Source organism: Lentinus tigrinus (assembly GCF_003813185.1).
Source record: "Lentinus tigrinus ALCF2SS1-7 unplaced genomic scaffold L226scaffold_32, whole genome shotgun sequence".
NCBI classification, from domain to species: Eukaryota; Fungi; Basidiomycota; class Agaricomycetes; order Polyporales; family Polyporaceae; genus Lentinus; species Lentinus tigrinus.
Window position 1 is genome coordinate 172,550 of NW_027137941.1, and position 19,052 is coordinate 191,601.

The following is a 19,052-nucleotide window of genomic DNA, read 5'->3' on the forward strand; positions in this document are numbered from 1 at the left end:
CACGCGGGGTCGTGGAACTCGCAAAAGACGTTCCCCGTCAGCTCGCCGTGCACGTCTGTGTGTGCAGCGCGCGAGGAAATAGCCGTATATGGTCGTTGGGAGGGCAGACTGCGACATAGCTGACAGTCTTGACAGTTGCGAGATCCAGTTCTCCATCCCGCATCACGTCGAAGTTTAATCCCTACGACGTGTGTCGTACAGCGCGCGGCTCTCGGTCACTGTCGCTGGTATCCGGACGTCGCCCGCTGCATGTCGGATATGTCAAGCCCTTCGTGATATACAAGAGAGAAGAGAAGTATGGCGACGTCGTCTTCGTGATGATGACTCGGCCCCCTCTTTCTGTCTTCTATCATCGACGTATGTCTTGCGGACACACTGACACCGACCCCGATTACTGCAGGAAAATAAGTCGGTGTGAGACTTCTCTCCTTGCTGCCGTCGAATCTCCTCGGAACTTCATCGTGGCCGATAGGTAAGTCTTCTACTGATCATCACCTGTTATTCTGAATGTCTTGCGACGTACCGCAGACAGCCAATGCCCTGCGAGCGGGGTGCTCTGTAATATACGCCATCTCCGGTAAGCAGTTACCTTCCTCGGTCTCCAGAGTCTGAGTGGTGCAAACCACACCCACGGTCCAAGTCCAAGTCCAAGGATAGGGCTGTGGTAAATCGCACATGTTCCGTTCGCAGTTCTATGCCCGTGAGCCGCTGTTGCTAGCCTTCGTAAGCCCATTCAATGGGAGCTGCCTACGCATGCGCATCCACAGCCTATGTGTTTGGATGATCTCTCTACTTCGTCTCCGTCTGCTTCCCTGAATTCCTCACACGGGCCGCATCTTCACCATGCACGCAGCTCGGCTACCAGAGGTCGGGACAGCGAAGATGTCACCCGCAACGTCCGTGTGCTCGGGCGCTGTCCGCAGTTTCCACGCCGCTACTACCCCTTCCGCCCTCCGCTTACGGTTGGCAGAGACATGATCAACTTGACGTACGTGGACGATTGTCGCCCGAGGCCCGAAGTTCTGTCTACACTTGACAGTTGTTGCCAACTCCGAGACTGATCACCAACCAGCTGAGCAACTGGATGCTACTTCGTCCAAGGGCCTTCCTCGGGCCGTGACCTCCCTCCTTTCAGCCTTCAATTCCCCATGTGCGCATCCAGCGGCGACGACTTCAATTGACCTGTAAACCAAACTTCTCACTCTTCCTACACAGCTGCGATCACGAAGCCCACTGCAATCGCTGATAGATTCAAAAGAACCTGAACAACTTGTGGGTGCGAGAGCCAATCCTTGATGGCTACACAGGACGCAGATGCTGGGATGCCTCCATGCTTGCATGTCCCGTTCGGAGGCAGTACATTGTTGCGTAAGTGCTGTAGTGAGAGATGCAGAGTGAGTACCTGAGACCTGATGGTTCCTTTGGCTTATTGAGCAGTAAGTAAGTACTGGTCATCGGGCTTACTGCGTGGGCGTAGAGTCTGATGTCGCCGGATGCGGTACTTGGATTCCTATATATGGCATTTGTTTCGCATGTTCGTGAACCACACATAACATGGCCGTCCTTAGTAAGTAGCCGCTCATGCTATTTCGTCGAGCGGTTGGACTGTACTTTCTGACCTGCCCAATCTGATACTAGGTATCAAAGCTATCAGAAGAACGGAGCTATTAGTAATCAATAGCCATCTATCGACCTTGCACTTCGGCCCTTCGATATTCGAGCGCTGTTCCGGCCAGGTCGCGCCGGCTGGGGATTGCATGTGCAACGACGCTCATGTTTTGAAAACGACATTGTCCCGCTCGGAGGTACATCTTACTGCGCTGGATCCGGAGGTATCGCGTCTATACGGCCCTTGGCCCTCCGGACCATCTGACCACCATCGATGTCGATGTTCTCGCTCCGACTGAGCTCGGGACGCCAAGCCGCTCGTGGTGCGGTTCAAGGTTCACCTAGCAGTCTTTCGGTGGCTCTTGTTGGCTTCTAGCTGGCCGCTTGTACTCATTCGCACCGGTGTGATTCGAATTGAGCGAACCAATGCGGTGAGGCCGCTGGAGCCTTGAGGAGACGGTGCGGGGTTGACTATTGCGAGTAGCCCCTCGAGGATCGTGGTGTCGAAGGTAATCTTAGGTTGATATGGGCGAAGCGCTTAGACCAATGCATGTCATGCATGATACTTACGGGGCTTAGACGGTGCGCAGAGGCGTGAATGTGGTTTAGAGTTGTTAATCGCGAGGCTATGCACTCCACTGCTGGCGGCGTCGGAGCGTACAGAGTGGGTTCTGGTAAGAACCATCGTAATACCTCACGGTGAGTTACGAGTCTCAATTGCGCGTGCAAAGTTACCTGCAGGAATTCGTTGAATTGCCATCCGAGTACGGTCGGACCGGGATGTACTTGAACTGGCAAGCTTGAGCGGGTTGCTCCGCGACATGTATAGAACCTAGCGAGGACATGTGGGCGCGCATGTACACTGGGATTCGTATGCACCGGGTACCTGCAGGCCGAGAACTCCGTGGAGAGCAACCTTAGCCGGATGTTCGTCAAGACGGTCTTGATACTTCGCTGCTTCAGCGTGGCAGTATGGTGGCCGGCTTACCTGACGAAACCGTAGGTACGCGGCGTCGACGACATGTTCTAACCAATGTTTGGGGACTAAACTCTCTTGCAAGATCCAAACACGACGGCGAGAGGGGCGCGATCATCCAAGCGGAACTTCATCATGGTCATCATGGAGATATGGAGAGAACGGCACTCACTGGCTCGGCGTGTGCTGCGCGGGGTATGGGGTTTGCTTGCAATCTTGACCGGACGCCCAGCAGAGTCTCCTTGTCATTGGTCAGATTATGTGATACATGAAGGGCGTGCTATCCACGAGGTCCGATGAGAAGACAGGTCCCTGAGATAGGAGAATAAGTCGCTCACCGGACGGAAGAAGGCACCTTGGTGGCATAATAGTGGTCTTCCCGAGTGCGATGACACTCTGTAATAGGATCCAATCGCGAGCTCCTGAGCGGATGTCGTACTCGGAGAGAAGTGCAGGGAGGGGGGCTCATTGATTCGCCGGGCGCCCACTGTCGGCACTTGCAAGAACAGTCGGACATTGGTAGACTCTATTTGCGCGGTTAGGACGGCGTATGTAATTCCGCCTCGGTCCGTTACTTTGGCCAGACAACCAATAGGATCTTCTTGTCACTTGTCGAGAGACAGCATGCATGATCGTCCGTATATGATCGAGCCAGCGCTCCATCTCGGAGGAAGTCCCTCAGGATAAAGGGACGGTCCACAATCTGACTGTTAAACAATGCATGCGTCAGCTTCGAGCGGGAGAACGGTGGGCTGATGCGCCCAGACCCGGATGTATTTGCGAATGAGGCCCCTATTGATGGTCGGAGGGGAGTAGAGTGGGCTCGACTCGTCCCGTTTGGATGAAACTCAAGCCTGTGCGCTTTCCCGGTGAGGGGTGATGCTCGCAGCTGCATGCGAAGAACGCATCTGTCAAAGATGGAAACTAAGGGACTCAACATCTATGTGAATATCATCGTCAGAGACCCGAGAGAGTATAACCATGCGTACGAGATGTGCATTGAGCTCGCCGACTTCGGACGAAGCTGACGAGATCTACTTCGCCGAGCGTGTCACGGTTGGTGGTTGAGGCTCGATACGTCTACGAATTCGTGCCTAGACAAAATCAAGAGCATCTGCATGATACGCCAGAGGGGTGATGTTGCAGGGGTATCTGGCAACACCTTTTGCTCGAGACACATGAAGCTGTTCTCTCAGTGAGTATATGACAGTGCGCCGGTTGTATCTGATGTGTCGAATGATGTCGTCGCCTGTTTCACTTGGCCACGACGTGTTCACCATCATGAAAGAGCACAAACTGATGCATAACGGATGAAACTTTGGAACAGCGCAGTGGCTATGGCATGTCATAAAAACTTGGCAATGCCTCAATACGGACGACTCACATAACCGCAGGGCGCACCCCTGCGCCATCTGGCAGCATCCAATCACCAACTTGGCCACCTCGGTCTAACGGGGGGTGGCCGGTGACCATGATTGGTACAGCCCTACCCCGGCTTGACCGACTGCCAACCAAACTTCTACGGTTGCCCTTGAGCGCTGTCACTTGACCTTCTTCGATACGAAAAGGAGCTAAAGGCTGCCGTACGCGTTTGAGGACGTTGGAATTGACTGCGGTCAGATATCAGTCGACCGCGTTGCCCTGGTAAGAAGGCTCCACCGACGACTTCTTGAGCGATGCGGTCCCGGGCCCCGTCCAGAGTTATTTGGCGGACGTAAGAGGCACAAGATAGCTTCTACAGAAGTCCAGTTAGTCTGGGACTGTGTACACGTTCTGATATAGCGCACAGAAGCTGATATTGGAGTAGTAACCGGGAGGTCGGCATACTCGAGGAGGGTAAGTACATAGCAAACTTCAAGGGCACCCGCACAGGAAGCGCCCACAAGCAGGGTCAGAGGCGCTTGCTGAGCGATTTGCTTCTCGTCATCTTCCCACCTGCACTGGCCTCTGCTCTTACTTCCAAATACTTTTCTTTTCTTATCCTCGAGCTACTTTCGCATCTGAAAGTATCGAGACTGCAGGTTGGCATTCGTTGCATACTGCGTCCTTACAAAATTGCCTGGTAAACGCCACGGCATCAATTCCGGATTCCGCCGAGATTCAGAGACTGTGACAAGACGACTGAATACTACAGCGCAACGCCATGTCTTCGATCTGTGGCGGCGAGCGGATAGCGTACTTCTTAACATTCTGATTCTTATGTCTACTGGAGCCTGGCGCATTGCCCGGTCGCACATTGTGGACGCGCGAAGCAACCCCGCAATGCCCTCAGATCATGTCTTCTTGGTTCTGGAACTGTTCAGGAGTTATCCGGTCGGACGACGGACGCTCGTGTTATAACGTGTCCTCATCCTGAGCGACACTTGCAATCCTTTGCTCAACCTCTCTACAGTGCTAGTATCATGGCTGCCAGCGCGTTGACAACTCTCGACCAAGTCTCGGGCAAGGCCTTCGACTATCTCATCATCGGCGGTGGCACAGCCGGCTTGACCCTCGCTGCACGACTCTCGGAGGACCCAAGCAAGTCCGTGCTCGTGCTCGAGGCTGGCGGTGCCCACCTCAACGACCCCATGATTGGTGAGTATCTTGTCGCCTTTCATATCAACAGTTCCGCTCGTTCTGTATTCCTCATTGTTCCTGCGCGATCTTCTGGTTTGCGCTATGCTGTCTTCGGGTCCCGTCGAGACAACCGGTTCCTGATGTTCCAACCCCTGTGTCGCAGATATGCCTGCGAGCTATGGCAAATTTTTCACGAACAAGGAGTACGACTATGCCTTTATGACGGTACGAATGCTTTCCCTGCTATCAGTGCGTCTATCGGCAGTCACGCTGATCAACTCTATGTTTTTATTCCGGTGCTGTGCACGCATGCGCACGCCTCTGCCATGCATGCGTCTGACAGATCCCGCAAAAACATGCCGAAAACACCTCATTCTTCTGGCCCAGGTACGCTTGTCTCGCCGCAGTTGGCCCGTCGCCATCTTTGATGGTCGGCTCCGGCCCAGTTGCGTCCCTGCGGGCAACGACTGTGTGAACGCCGGGGTGCTGATGACGTGAACATTCTCCAGAGGAAAGGGCCTTGGAGGCTCGTCGGGCGCGAACTTCTATCTCTGGAACCGCCCAGCGGTGGAAGACGTCAATGGTATGTCTGCTTGACTGACAGCTCGTCCGTCCTTCATGTGGGTCGCTGACGGTCCTGCGCAGCTTGGGAACGCCTGGGAAACCCTGGCTGGAACTGGGAGAACTTCCTCAAGTACTCTATCAAATGCGAGAAGTGCGTATCTCTGGTTCTCGGCTCGGCCACTATTCCGCCGTCATCCCGCGTCGACGCAACAACTGTTGCGGAGGACACGGTGCACATGGGAGGGGGGCAGTTCGCCGTCCAAAGACCTGTCATGTTCGATCTGCGCAGGATGAGTGCTGACAGGAAGACAGGTTTATCCCGGCCGATGAGAACGCCACAAAGGCCGAGCGCTTGACCTATGATCCCAAGGTCCACGGTACTGATGGTGCGTCGACCATCATTGCACAACTCAACTTCGAAGACGTGCTGAACGTATTACCCTTTGATGCACTTCAGGTCCGATTGCGCTCGGATTCCCCAACTTGCGCCCTGGATGGGACGTCGCCCTTCAGGATACCCTAGAGGCGCTCGGGCTGCCCCGCCTCGTTGAGCCGGTAGGTTATCTCGTTGGTTCTGCCTTATGCGCTTCCATTCCGAAATGGAGGGACGGCGCTGGGCAGTCTGGTGTACGATGTTTAGATGACTGTAACTGATATGAAACCTGCGGTGCCGTAGCAAGGTGGCGATCGTGTTGGCACAGGAATGGACCTAGCTACGGTCGACCCGCGCACGAACAAGCGAACAACCTCTGTAGTAAGTATACAATTGCATACGCTATTTGAACATACTGCGGTATCATTGACAAACTGTAACGTAGGCATATCTCGAGCAGGCGGGCGCGCGGCCGAACCTGAAGGTCCTCGTGAACGCGCCAGTTGCACGCATCCTCTCTGCACCTGGCAGCGGGTTCGTCGCCAGTGGCGTCGAGTTCCTGTACGACGGCCAGAAGCACACCGTTTCTACCACCGCCGATGGCGAGGTCATCCTCTCCGCTGGGTTCGTAATATCATTTCGGGCCATGTGACCAATCAGTCTGACGCGCCCAATGAGAACAGTACGATCAAGTCGCCCCAGGTCCTGGAGCTCTCTGGTATCGGCGACCCGAAGGTACTCAGCGGTCTCGGGATCGAGACTAAGGTCGACCTCCCTGCAGTCGGTACCAACGCGCAGGACCACCTCTTCGCTGGGGTTGCATATGGTACTACTCTCTCACTTTCATGAGCCCTTTCCTCCACATGCTCATGACGAACGTGCAGAGCTCAAGGAGCCCGAGAAGTACAACACGATCGACCCGCTCCTTGATCCCAAGGTCGCCGAGGAACAGGTCAAGCTCTAGTACGTCCCGTCCCGTCGATCGCCTGGTCTTATTTTCCTCGCTCGTTCTGATATCGCGCATCATTTCTGCCCTGCAGTGCGGAGGGCAAGGGACTCCTGACGATCGGTATCGTCGGCATTTCTATGGCTCCCCTCAAGATGATTTCGGACCGAGCGGAGGAGATCGAGGCCAACCCGCCCACCGGCGGCGACGCGCCTGGTATCGCCGAGCAGCGCAAGGAGCAGATCGCCCGGCTCAGGGAGGGTGCTGCCAACGCCGAGTTTGTCACGATTCCTGGGTTCTACAGTTTCCCCAGTATGTCATACTATCTTGACTGTTCGCACATGGCGGTTGACAGCATGCACACTTAGACCCTCCGGCGCCGGGTGCGAAGCACGTATCGCTCTGTACTACGCTCAACCGGCCGTTTTCGCGAGGTACCATCCACGCTGGCTCGACGGACCCCCTGGAGCCGCCTGTGATCGACCCGCACTACTTCGAGGAGGACATCGGTACGCACATACTATTCTCCGAGCTCTTCCAGTGGTTGACTGAAGCTCTTCCGTTGCACAGACCGCCTCACGTACATCGAGCAAGTCAAGTTCTGCCGCAAGGTCGCTCAGACTGAGCCCTTCAAGTCCGTCCTCGGCCGCGAGGTGAACCCGGGCCCGGATGTGAAGACCGACGAGGACATCTCGCTCTGGCTCAAGAAGTACCTCACGACCGTGCACCACACCGCGTCGACGTGCTCGATGCTCCCGCGCGACAAGGGTGGCGTCGTCGACCCGGAACTGAAGGTGTACGGCACGCAGAAGCTGCGCGTCGTCGATCTGAGCGTCGTCCCGCTCATCCCGTCCGCGCACACGCAGAGTATCGTGTACGCGATTGCGGAGCAGGCGGCGGATATCATCAAGGGCACGTCCAAGGCTTGAGCGCGAGCATCATGGGTTCTTGTGTCTCCTTAAGAGTATGGATATGTGTAACATAGAGTTTGGTGTACGTTTGTAACTTGGATATACTAAGGATAACCGTTGTTGTTTTCATCCCTTCCCGTTCGTTCTATTCTGCCACGCTGCAATCTTCGTTCACCTTCGAGTAGGGCTAGTAGTACTAACCACGACACACTTGGACGCCTCATCAGCTCCTCTGGTCCGTCGTAGGGCATAGAGAACGGCTACGCATAGTAACATAGGTAAGGTACCACATTACCGTACAAGCAACCCAGAGACAAAACACACCACCCAATTTAATTATCAATTCGCATCCGCAATGTTTCCATCCCATTTCCCTTCTGAAGTCTTCTTCCCTACCAACCGCGTCATCCTGGCACTTACGCGGTGCATCCTGCACTAAAGGTCGCCAGCAGATGCGGAGCACAACATAGCGTAATAGCAGTATACGGACCGACGCGATCCAGACCCATTATAAGTACGACAAAACTTACAGTACATGGGGGGCGAACGTGCAAGAGAGCGGAGGTGGGGTATACTATACGTATAACACGGGTCACAGCGTTAACGAGTGGACAGGATGCGTCTGGACAGGCGGCGGCGTAGCAACAAATGGCGTACGCATTTATGGCCGAGGAAAGGCGACAGATGGACGAATTGGTGGAATTAAGGTACAAGGTGGAAACGAAGTGTAAGGAGGTGTTGCAATGTACAGGGTGCGGTAATGTAGTAAGGGGCAGATGCGATGAGCGTGGTGAGGCAAATGTCCGTGAGCGACGCGCGTCAATGTCCGTGTGGAGGTCCTCATGCTCTGTCTCGTAACGGTCATAAATACGTTACGAGGCCGAGGACTTAGAAGAAATACGCGGCGAGCGCAAGGGCGGTGGACGCGAGGCCCGCGACGAACGACGTGCTGAGGGGCGCCGCGCCGTTGCTGCCGTCGGAGCCACTAGAGCCACCGGAGCTGGCGGAGGGGTTCCTGAAACAGTGTGGGTGAGCCTCAAATGTAATAGCGAAGGACATAGAATAGCGTACTTCACCAGGTCCGCGGCGCGCTCCGCGAGGATGTACGTAGGCACCATTGTGTGCGCGGCAGGGATGATAGGCTGTAAACGCGATGGCATGTCAAAAGATACGACAGATATGCGAGAGTACTGAAGAGAACGTACGAAGGCAGATGCGTCGACGACACGGAGGCCCTTGACACCCTTGACGGTGAGGTCGGGGTTGAGCGCGCCGTCTCCCTTCTTGGTGGAGCCGCTCTTGCCCATCGCGACCGTCCCAGAGACGTGGTTGACGACGAGGGCATTGGCGCGGATGTACTCGTCGATAGCGTCGTCGGTAGTCGCGTTGGCGGAGGCACCGTACTCGGAGATGATCCAGTCCTTCCACGCGTTCGCGCCGAGGAAGCGGCGGCCGGCCTTGAGGGCCTCGCGCATGGTGTGGATGTCGAAGCCGGCCTCATCGCTGAGAAGGCCAGGGTTGATGATCGGGTACGTGAAGGGGTCCGTGGTGTTGAGAGTCAGGTTGCCGCCTGCAAGATACCCGGGCTCTCGTGAGTACTCACGCTCAGGGCAGCAGGAATGAAAGAAGGGATGACGTACGGGACATGGGCGTGTACAAGTTGCTGATGAGCGTCAGGAAGTGACCCTGAGGGAAAGCGCCGCCGCCGAACGCGATGTAGAGGTCGGACCAGATGAGCTGGAAATGGGGCGACTTCGACCCCGCACTCGGGTCGGTGACATTTTGGAAAACCGTGTCGTTGTCGGCGAGACGCTGCCATGCCCACGAGTTGCACGCACCCAGAGTGAAGTCGCCCGTGCGGTTGTTGGTCCAGAGCGCGAGCTGCTCCGCCTGGAAGGTCGCGTTGAGGGTGAGGTTGTCGAGCGTGTCGTTCGAGGAGACCTGGAAGTTCGTCGTCAGGAGCGGGTGATCCTGCATGTTCTGGCCGACATCGGGGAGGTCGACGATGGACTCGATGCCCAGTGCCTTGGACTGGTCAGCTGGACCTATACCGGAGAGAAGCACTGACATATCGCGGACGTATTAGTGGACACTCAGGACGCCAGGAATGAATGACTCACAGATCTGGGGAGTACCAATAGCACCCGCGGAGAGAATGACCTCCTGGTTGGCGGTAAGGTTGTAGAGCTTCTCATTGGGACCGCTCGTGAATTGGACGCCATTAACGATCGGAGTGTCGCCATCGGTGCCGGTCTGGAGAACCTTGACGACCTGGGTGTTGACGAGGACGTCGAGGTTGCTGCGGGACAGTGCGGGTTGGATGTAGTCCCGCGCCGAGTTCGACCGAGCACCGTTCTGGATCTGTTCCCACCATCGCCAGGACGAAACATCAAGTCCAGCGCGGGCGAAGTGCAGATGGACACCGTAAAGCGAGCGAGATGACACATGTCGTCAGTACCAAATCAGTGATCGCTTAGGGAGACATAATACTTACGGCGAAGGGTGTCCAGCCTGTCATTACCAATCAGGGTCAGCCGGGAGTATTGTTGGACCAAGCAACGAGGATAGGAACACGCACTCATGCCAGTCATGTCACCAGAATTGAGATCCTGGTTGTACTTGAACTCCGACGAGAGCTCCTGCTGCGCATTGAGCGCGAGCTGGTCGATGGGGAGCGTGACCTGGGGAAGACCAACACCAACGGGACCCTTGGTGCTGTGTACAGTCTGGACGAACTTGGAGTTCGCGCTAGCGACGTTGGCGGAGTTGGTGAAGTTCTCCAACTGTGGGAGAAGGTGTGAGCGCGAGCGACTGACTGAGGCGCCCCTGCACGCACCTTCTTCGCGTAGTTCAAAGCGCTGTCCCAGTTCCAACCATCATCGCCAGTCAGGTTCGCGTAGCGATTCCAGTCGTCCTCGGAGCCACGGGTGTAGATCATGTAGTCTTTGAAAGTATATACCCAGTCAGGCGAGGAGCAGAGCGGGAATAATCAATACGCACTGATCGACGAAGATCCTCCAAGCACCTTTCCGCGCGCATATCCGACGGAACGGTTGTTGAGGGCCTCCTGAGGAGTGGTGGTGTAGTTCCAGTCCTATGTAACAAAGGGCATGCATTCAGTGGGAGTCCAACATGCGAACATGCACGAGCTGGGTGCTCACGAATTGCGAGTGCGTGAGCAACGGAGCAAGCCAAGGGACCTGAATGTTCGTGTTGTTGTAGTCGCTAAAGGCCAAGCGACAAACTGTCAACCAGAATGCCCATTTCCGCACAAGTCGGCGCTGCGCACCTGGAGCCGGCCTCGATTAACAAAACCTTCTTTGACGAGTCCTCCGAGAGGCGGTTCGCCAGAACACCTCCCGCCGCACCACCGCCGACGATGATGTAGTCGTACTTTGCACTCGAGAGTTGGCTTGCGGCGTCGTCCGCGCTTTGGAGAAGAGCACCGAGAGCAGGAGACGCAGTGAGCGAAAGCAGCGCGACCGCTGCGGGAACCGAGTGGGAGAACATCGGGGCGAGTGACGGGGGGGCTAACCGTTCAAGACTGAAAACGCCAGCGATTCAGAACGAGTTATTTGAAGCCTACCCGTCCCGCCGAGACATATATAAGACACGACGGTCGGGGCCCATTAGTGCGCCCATCAAGGTCGAGTATGAGGAGTCCATCATCGCATCATCCCCACTCGCGACCTTGCTCGCGCGGCTTCGACTGGCAGATCCGGCGGAAGCTGTACTAAAAGGTCCTGATGTCCGTGTCAAATTTCCTCCCCGACCGGCAATCCAGGAACTGCAGGAGGCGGGACTACATGTCGAGGAGTTCGTCTACATTTGCTGGCAGTCTGCCCAGTGCCAAGAGGTGTTCGTCTGCGCACGTCTGTCAGTGAACCTGGCGACTGCGGGACAATGAGCATGCCCTGTACCTTGCTGTTACGGCAGAAATTGCATCCATATACAGCTTCAGATCTCTTGTGATCCTCTCGGATTTGTCGGCGGTAAGTCGTGGGAGGAGGAGAGCAAGGGCGAACATCGGGATCAGCAATCTGGAGCTGTATCTGTGGGCGCTCAGCCACACCGTAGGCGAGTTTAAACGCTCTTCAGCGTCGGACGTCCATCTCCCAGAACCGCCATGTTCATCAAACCAAGCACGTTGCCCGACGTGCCCCCACCGCCGCCTGCCTGTTCACTTGGAATACTAATAACGGGGTTTACGACATGCCCCAGCAGACGCAGCTACCGAAATTATTGAGATCAAGTCCTTTCTGATCAGGAGTGCACCCGAGTGCTCCTGACCACCCACTTCTCCGCGCAGGCGTGCAACGGACGTGCGCTCGCCCGGCTGCGGGTGCTTGCAGGGCGTTTCTCAGGCGTGTCATCACCCAGGTGGGTCTAGTCGGATCTTATGCGAGTGTAACCGTTTGACCTTTCCTCAAACAGGGAACATCAGTCCTGTGGTCCACGGCTTCTTCCGCTCGACCGACCCTTGACACAGTTCCCCCCCGGAAGATCTTCCGACTGTGGCAATGATATCCAGACACCGTACACCTTCTCAGACGCCGCTTGTCGCTCAGGGAATTCTTCGTCGGGCGCCGTCCGGTTGACGAAATTTCGTGCATCGGAAGGATCAGAACCCCTCCGCCGATGCATGCCCATCAACGGCCTCGTCCAACCTCTATATCCAAGTAAAGCCACATGAAGATGGCTCTCTGTGGCCCTCCGTGCCTCGCACATCCGAGTCGCAAACCATACGCCGTCGCCAGGCTCCAGCTTACCGCCGACAAGCGCACCGCATCTTCCAGTGACCTCGCCATTCCCCGACCGGACAACCTCGTTCCTCGACTCTCAGAGCCTGTCCATCTGCTTTAGCCACTGTCGAAGATGTCATACGTCGCGCCAAAGTCATGGGAGATCCCACTCGTGTCCAAATACCTCCAGTTGGACGACGACGAGAGAGAGTTCTTCAAGGCTACGACGAAGATAGAAGATGACGCCGACCTGGAGCGTCACATTCTGGACGTCCAGGCGCAGGCGTACAAGGTATGTGATATGCTTCCCTTCATCAGCGACCATCAAGTATCTTTAGTACACCCCTCTGCCCGTCGTGACTTCCGCAGTCGCTCTTGTGATGCTCGGACCGCCGGGGTTGCCAATGCGTAAGCACTGCACTCACCTCGAGATGGGTAGTCAACGGCATTGTCTGCTTCGGAAGTCGATTGCGAATCCCACTGCGTCCACAGGATGACATAGACAGACTTCGGCGCCACATGTAGTCCATCGCCGTAACAGCCGACATGTTTCGACTCTCGTCCCATTGTCGCTCCCGTGATGCCGCGAAAGAACTACTCGCTCACGCCAACCCCACACGCAGATCTTCCCCTATCCGTGCATCCGCATCTTTGGCTTCACGAGGTGCGTCCGGCAACAGCGCACTCGTGCAACAGATCCCGCGGCGCCTTCTTTGCTGACTTCCCAAATCACACGTACAGGATTCGAATCTCGAGACTTCCTGGCTACGCCGAATTCCTGAAGCTGGGTCGCGAACGACCGAACCCGATCTTCATAGATCTGGGATGTGCTTGTGTGTCATCTTGCCTCTTCCCCGCCCAGTTCCTGGTACTGACACCCGCGAAACTTCGTAGTTGGCAGCGACGTCCGAAAGGCAGTCCTCGACGGCTATCCCGTTAACTCTTGTCTGGCGACTGATCTGCGAAGCGGTAAGTCCGTGTCCCTACCGATCCCACCGCCATCACATCGAATGTCAGCCTTACGTTACTCCCGTCCATTCCCCCCTCGAAAACCTCCCTTCATTGTCCATCATTCGCAACTATCGCTAACGGCTCTTCGATTAACCTGCAGGCTTGTACAAGGAAGGACATGCGCTCTTCCGCGACACCCCTGAGACGTTCCCTGTCCCCTTCATTGAAGGAGACGTCCTGGATCCTGGCTTCCTCGAAATACAAGAGCCCCTGACCATGGCGACCGCCCCAACCCAGCCCCCGCCCGAGCTGTCTACCGTGTCCTCGCTCAACCAGCTCCGCGGTTACGTCTCCGCCGTGTACATGGGCAAGTTCCTGCACATCTTCGATGAGGCGGGCCAGGCGCAGATCGCGCACGCGCTCGCGAGCCTCCTGTCGCCCGAGCCGGGCTCGATGCTCTTCGGCGTGCAGGGCGCGCTCCCGGAGAGCGGCCCGTTCAAGCCGACGAGCTCGGACTGGACGATGTTCTGCCACTCGCCGGAGAGCCTGGGCAAGCTCTTCGAGGAGGCGTTCGGGGGCCCCGACAAGATCCGCTTCGAGAGCAGGCTGGTCACGGAGCCCGGAGGCCCGACGTACTTCGACACTTGGCCTGGGAACGAGAAGCCGTTCACCTGCCAGGAGTGGTCGGTCGTGCGCCTGTAGTGCCCTCGTGTGCGTCGTTGGATTGTTGCATTCCATAATGTCTCCCTAGAGTCTACCGCCCGCCGACACCGGCGGGAGTGGGTAGAGGCATAGGCAGCGCCCTCGCTTCCGACGTAGAGCGACGTGTTTCCTGCTGATTCAACATCATCCACGTCTTCATCTCTTTGTCACCAGACATTTCTTCTGTTGTCGTTGTCCCTGTGTTTTCAGTTTTCAGGCTCTCGTTCTCGGAACCCTGTATGTATCAGTAGCCTAGCGCACCTGTCATACTAGACCATCTACCCGGACCCCTTCTCCGTCTGCACGACCGAAACCACCCTCACATGTGGTTAGCTCTCAATGTGGTATCCTGAATCCCAGTTCTCTTTCGAAGATGACCAAACTGGCAGCATACCAGCCATATACGCAATTGCGGCGGGGCGCGGCCCGGCGCCCGCCTGGCATACTGAACTCCCGGCGCCTATCCGCGCTCTCTGCTCCGCCGACTTTATATCTTCGCTGTGTATCGTACTGCTTATGGTTGTGGGTCCACTACGTATGCAGGCCTCATTCCATGCTAGAACGAGGGCAGAAATATTGGAAAGCCGTAGGGGACCTACGCCACATCATCGGGATCAAAAAGCGTCTTGTCTTTGCATCGGCAGGCGGATCTGAGACATGGGCGGGCGGGGTCTTGTCTGGTGTCTATGTTCTATTCGTCCTTCTACTTGCCCTTAATACCCGTTCAATATTTAGACTACGTTCTGGATTAGTGGCTGTCGGTACAAGTGTCCGCCCGCACTGGAATGGCAACGCGCGCACTTCGCGAATCGCCGCTCGCGCTCCCGACGCCCGCCCCCGCCGCTGGCAGCGGAATATTGCTTTATCAGCCCAGGCACATACCGACCGCCACGCTGATGATGATGTGTTAGACTTGGCATGGAATTTCTGCTAGGTCGAGACGTTCCGTGGAGATCCCGGAAGCCAACCACTGACAGCGCACTAGTGAATAGACTATTGATTAGCTCTGTTCGTACACTACTACATATGTATCAGTTAGTCCGTAAACGAGTGGCAGAACGACAAAGGCCGCAAAGCAAGGACCATGTCGTCCATACAGCAGGTATAAGCAAGAACGAGGAACGAACATGAGTAAGCTCGGATACCTATCAAGATTGAACCCTTTCATCTCCTCAAAACATCTCATCGTCCACGGACGGCAGGAAGGAAGGTCAAGTCAACAATCACTGTGCCGCCTTGATCAAGTCCGCCGCCTTCTCCGCAACGCCATACAGTGTGCTCGACAGATGCGCACTGACCTGCAAGGGCATAACCGACGCATCGACGACGCGCACGTTCGCAGTGTCGTACACCTTGAGCTGCGCGTCGACGACCCCGCCGAGGCTGCGCTTCATCATCGCCGCGGTGCCAATGGGGTGCGAGACCGCCGAGAAGCCCGCGGACGTGCCGGACTGCACGATCCACTTCTTCCAGTCTGCGTCCGAGCCGCCGTCGCCGTTGTCTGGCACGGTCGTGTGCCCGGGGATGGTCTCGCCCTTAGAGGAGCGGAGGTTGCTGTGGGATAGGAAGGTCAGCAAGGTACGCGAGAGTCGAGACACGGCAGGCGGGGGATGCACATCGCAGGGGGTGAACGGACGCGACAGGCGGAGTAGTGATGCATATGCATTTCGGATACAGGGTTGTAAGGAACGTATGTATGCGTACCTGATGGGAGGGCTGGCCAGGATCTTCCGTGAAAGGCGAGCCCCGGCGATCTGGACGTCGAGGTCCCAGCCCACGCTGAAGTAGTTCACGTTGACAGCGGGCTTCGTGAAGGGATCAGACGACTGTAGTACCGCCGATCAGTCAAGCTTGACCCTGAGCGTATGTGCGTGACATGAGAGACCGACCTTGATGGTGACATTTCCGCGACTGAAGGGGAGAAGCTGCCACATGTCGATACCGAGGTCACTGGGAAAGTTTCAATGCATGTCCACAGGGGGTCAAGAGGGATAGCACACACTCAGGGTAGCCGCTGTCAAAGAACAACTCCGCAACGGGTGCTATACGCAGGAGGTCAGCAGGCAGTCCAAATCCGTTGGCATACAGTTCAAAAAACGCAACTAACCATTGTTGTTAATGATGAGCCCGGCCTGAAGCTCGAAGATCGTCTGGAGAGCCTCCGCTGAGATCGCGTTGTTGCTCTGTGACTGTGCCCACTGCGCGAGCGACGACTGGATCTTCTGGATCGATGCGGCCGCCTTGTTACCGAACAGCTGGTGGATATTCGGGTACGCGATCGCGTCCGTCGGGCCATGTCCGCCCTTATCAAAGCCATTTCCGTCTGCGCCCAGCGAGTTCATCGTCTGCTCCTGGAAGTTCTTCCCGACCGTCTTCAGGTCGACGAGCGTGGCAATCCCGAGGGGTCCAAGGACCGCCGAGTCGCCGATGCCCGAGAGCTGCAGCAGGGCGGGTGTCTGCAGAGCATTACGCGCGTGAGCGAGCTTCCCTGATAGATGACACGGAGAGCGGGTTCAGAAGCACGCACCTGGATAGCACCAGCGGCAAGGATGACTTCCTTCCGCGCAAACGCCTGCATGCGCGCCCCGGACCCGTCGGCCTTCGCGAACTCGACCCCAGAGGCTACGTGCGGAGCAGTGGAGCCGGACTGGAAGAGCACCTTCGTGACCTGGGCGACGACGTTAGACCGGTCCGGGACTTCGAGGCGCCACACAAGGCAGTGAGTCCGAAGTGGAACGGAACGCGGCGTACCTGATGCTGGGTAAGGAGCGTCAGTCCGTGACGTCTGCCTTCGACCGGGGTGTAGTACGCCTGGATGGAAGACGACCGATGATCATCGTCATGCCAGTCCAGCGACTGCAAAGAGTGAAGAGTTTATGAGAATTGTGCATGCAGGGAAGTTGGACGGAAGCTGACGCACGAGGGGAGTGATAGAGACGCAGTTCGGCGTGCCGCCGTTCAGGTCCTTGTAGTGCGCGATGCCCGTGAGGTTCACGATCGTGTTGACGAACGCCGGCATCTGCGGGCCTCCGTACATCTCGTCCGGGTATGTCACTTGCACGGGTCCGGTGGTGCCGTGGTACGACGCAATCGATTGCGCCCCTTTGGCCATCTGCTGAGCGTTCGGAGCCGAGAACGTCTCTGCCTGCATACGTCCGGATGAGGGCTTGAGCAGCCCGAGTTTGTGAAGGAGCGCACCTTCTTCATGTACGAGAACATGCCGTCCCCAGTTCCATCCTACGGACGCCTCGGAGTCCTCCAACAGACTGGACCACGCGTCGTATTGTGCGTTCAGACCGCGCGTCCAGTGGCCTCCATTGATAGAGCTGCTCCCGCCGAGGGTCTTCCCACTGCAACATAGCATGGGCAACCCGCAATTTCCCGCAAACGAACAGTGCAACTCACCCGCGCACCACCTTGCCTTTGTCGGTGGGCCACGCCCAGTCCAAGGAAGTGCCGAACGCTTGGCTGTAAGCGTAGATGCTGTAGACCTCTTCGTTCGTCCTGTCATCTCCACCCGCCTCCACGACCAAAACCTTGAGTGACGAGTTCTCCGCAAGGCGCGCCGCGACCGTAATCCCCGTCAAGCCTCCTCCCACAACGATGTAGTCATAAGTCTGCCCCTCTACCCCAGAGGCGTCGGTCGTGACCTCCGTCGCGCGCTTGTGCAAGTTTGGGCCAGCGGATGCGCTGGTGGTGAATAATACGAGGCTTGCGAGAGCCGTGAACGAGGGTCGGAGAAACATAAAGGCTGTTAAATGACTCGCAAATGCCGCGAGAGGAGAAAGAGGGGAAGAGGGGAAGAAGAGAGGAGGAAGAAACGCACTGATGTCTCCCTCGTCACCAGTAGTTAAGTAGGCTGGCAACCAAGGTCTCAGGCCTCAATCATCCGATGGCGTCGCGCGTGATGCAGCATAGAGTTTTTCACTGCTAGACGTCATTGCCGGTAACGCTTCACTGCAAAGTCGGGGGACGAGAGGCGGATCGCGCGCGCGGGCTGTGAGACGGGGGCAGATCACCGACGTCGGAATTGATTGGATTGGTCGGGGAGCAACAGGACGACACGGCATCGGGGGAGCCTCCGGTCGCACATTGATCGTAGACACTGCCTGCGCGCGCTGAAGCTGAAGGCGTAAAGCGACAAGCCATATGCTTGCAAAGTTGAACGTTTGCCACAAGGCATTTGCGACGAGCTCGGAGCCGGGAGCATAAGTGTAGCTTCATCGCCCTGACGTTTCGAAGGTCGGCATGATATTGAAGACAGTCTCATCACGACGCACCCTCATCAAATTCTGAAAATTCTGAAGAAGACCACGTGCCGGTCAGTTGAGAATGCAGGCCGCAGTGCGAGGCTTACCTCTTAATGCGATGTTCGGCGGAGGAAGGCCTAGGGAGGAACTCAGGAAGGGTATGGCTCGCGCGAGCCGAGCAAAGGAGTTACTCAAGGGGTGTCGCCGCCCTGTAGACGCAGAGGGCTCGACTTCTCCCTTGGCTAAAGTAGAGATGCATTCCATGCATCCTGATGTACGAATCCGCCGACTGCTTGCGTCGCTTTGGAAGCTGAGGCCTGAGGGCCCGAGACGAACATGGGTACTGTCGAAGCGTCCCGCCCGTACCTCGATTCCGCGACGTCGAAATCCCCATACTCACCAGCCATCCGGTTTCTAATCGAGTCATGGTTCACAAACTCCAGCAGAGATTCATGGTATGAGTCTAGGAA

General features: G+C 56.6%; 5 protein-coding genes across 5 annotated transcripts; 2 read left to right on the forward strand and 3 right to left on the reverse strand.

Annotated features, from left to right (window-relative positions):
• Positions 1-450: 450 nt before the first annotated feature.
• Positions 451-943, reverse strand: L226DRAFT_214017 (uncharacterized protein). Its single transcript, XM_067672938.1, has one exon. The coding sequence runs from the start codon at positions 731-733 to the stop codon at positions 482-484; it is 252 nt and encodes an 83-aa protein (XP_067531615.1). The 5' UTR covers positions 734-943; the 3' UTR covers positions 451-481.
• Positions 944-4,755: 3,812 nt separating this feature from the next.
• On the forward strand, positions 4,756-8,404 carry L226DRAFT_538416 (GMC oxidoreductase). The gene is made up of 14 exons (XM_067681488.1): positions 4,756-5,161; positions 5,307-5,368; positions 5,487-5,530; positions 5,653-5,726; positions 5,789-5,858; positions 6,020-6,093; positions 6,165-6,262; positions 6,384-6,461; positions 6,526-6,704; positions 6,764-6,906; positions 6,965-7,043; positions 7,121-7,338; positions 7,395-7,535; positions 7,597-8,404. The coding sequence occupies exons 1-14, from the start codon at positions 4,987-4,989 to the stop codon at positions 7,953-7,955; spliced, it is 1,794 nt and encodes a 597-aa protein (XP_067531616.1). The 5' UTR covers positions 4,756-4,986; the 3' UTR covers positions 7,956-8,404.
• Positions 8,405-8,825: 421 nt separating this feature from the next.
• L226DRAFT_574273 (aryl-alcohol-oxidase from pleurotus Eryingii) lies at positions 8,826-11,447 on the reverse strand (the record flags this gene model as incomplete). The annotated part of the gene is made up of 11 exons (XM_067685005.1): positions 8,826-8,952; positions 9,009-9,079; positions 9,143-9,507; positions 9,578-10,000; positions 10,058-10,298; positions 10,432-10,448; positions 10,516-10,720; positions 10,774-10,880; positions 10,938-11,031; positions 11,099-11,162; positions 11,227-11,447. The coding sequence occupies 11 exons, from the start codon at positions 11,445-11,447 to the stop codon at positions 8,826-8,828; spliced, it is 1,935 nt and encodes a 644-aa protein (XP_067531617.1).
• Positions 11,448-12,812: 1,365 nt separating this feature from the next.
• L226DRAFT_547516 (uncharacterized protein) lies at positions 12,813-14,332 on the forward strand (the record flags this gene model as incomplete). Its single annotated transcript, XM_067682503.1, has 5 exons — positions 12,813-12,971; positions 13,303-13,343; positions 13,421-13,512; positions 13,574-13,648; positions 13,791-14,332. The coding sequence occupies 5 exons, from the start codon at positions 12,813-12,815 to the stop codon at positions 14,330-14,332; spliced, it is 909 nt and encodes a 302-aa protein (XP_067531618.1).
• Positions 14,333-15,555: 1,223 nt separating this feature from the next.
• On the reverse strand, positions 15,556-18,078 carry L226DRAFT_574275 (alcohol oxidase; the record flags this gene model as incomplete). Its single annotated transcript, XM_067685006.1, has 9 exons — positions 15,556-15,886; positions 16,037-16,158; positions 16,222-16,282; positions 16,335-16,374; positions 16,440-16,788; positions 16,860-17,000; positions 17,084-17,188; positions 17,253-17,682; positions 17,738-18,078. 9 exons carry the CDS (start codon positions 18,076-18,078, stop codon positions 15,556-15,558), a joined length of 1,920 nt encoding a protein of 639 aa, XP_067531619.1.
• Between the last annotated feature and the right edge of the window lie 974 nt (positions 18,079-19,052).

Coding starts and splice junctions, on each gene's coding strand:
- L226DRAFT_214017 (XM_067672938.1), bottom strand. CDS start 733: ATGGGCTTACGAAGGCTAGCAACAGCGGCTCACGGGCATAGAACTGCG.
- L226DRAFT_538416 (XM_067681488.1), top strand. CDS start 4,987: ATGGCTGCCAGCGCGTTGACAACTCTCGACCAAGTCTCGGGCAAGGCC. Junction 5,162..5,306: donor CCTCAACGACCCCATGATTG/GTGAGTATCTTG, acceptor CCTGTGTCGCAG/ATATGCCTGCGAGCTATGGC. Junction 7,339..7,394: donor TGGGTTCTACAGTTTCCCCA/GTATGTCATACT, acceptor ATGCACACTTAG/ACCCTCCGGCGCCGGGTGCG.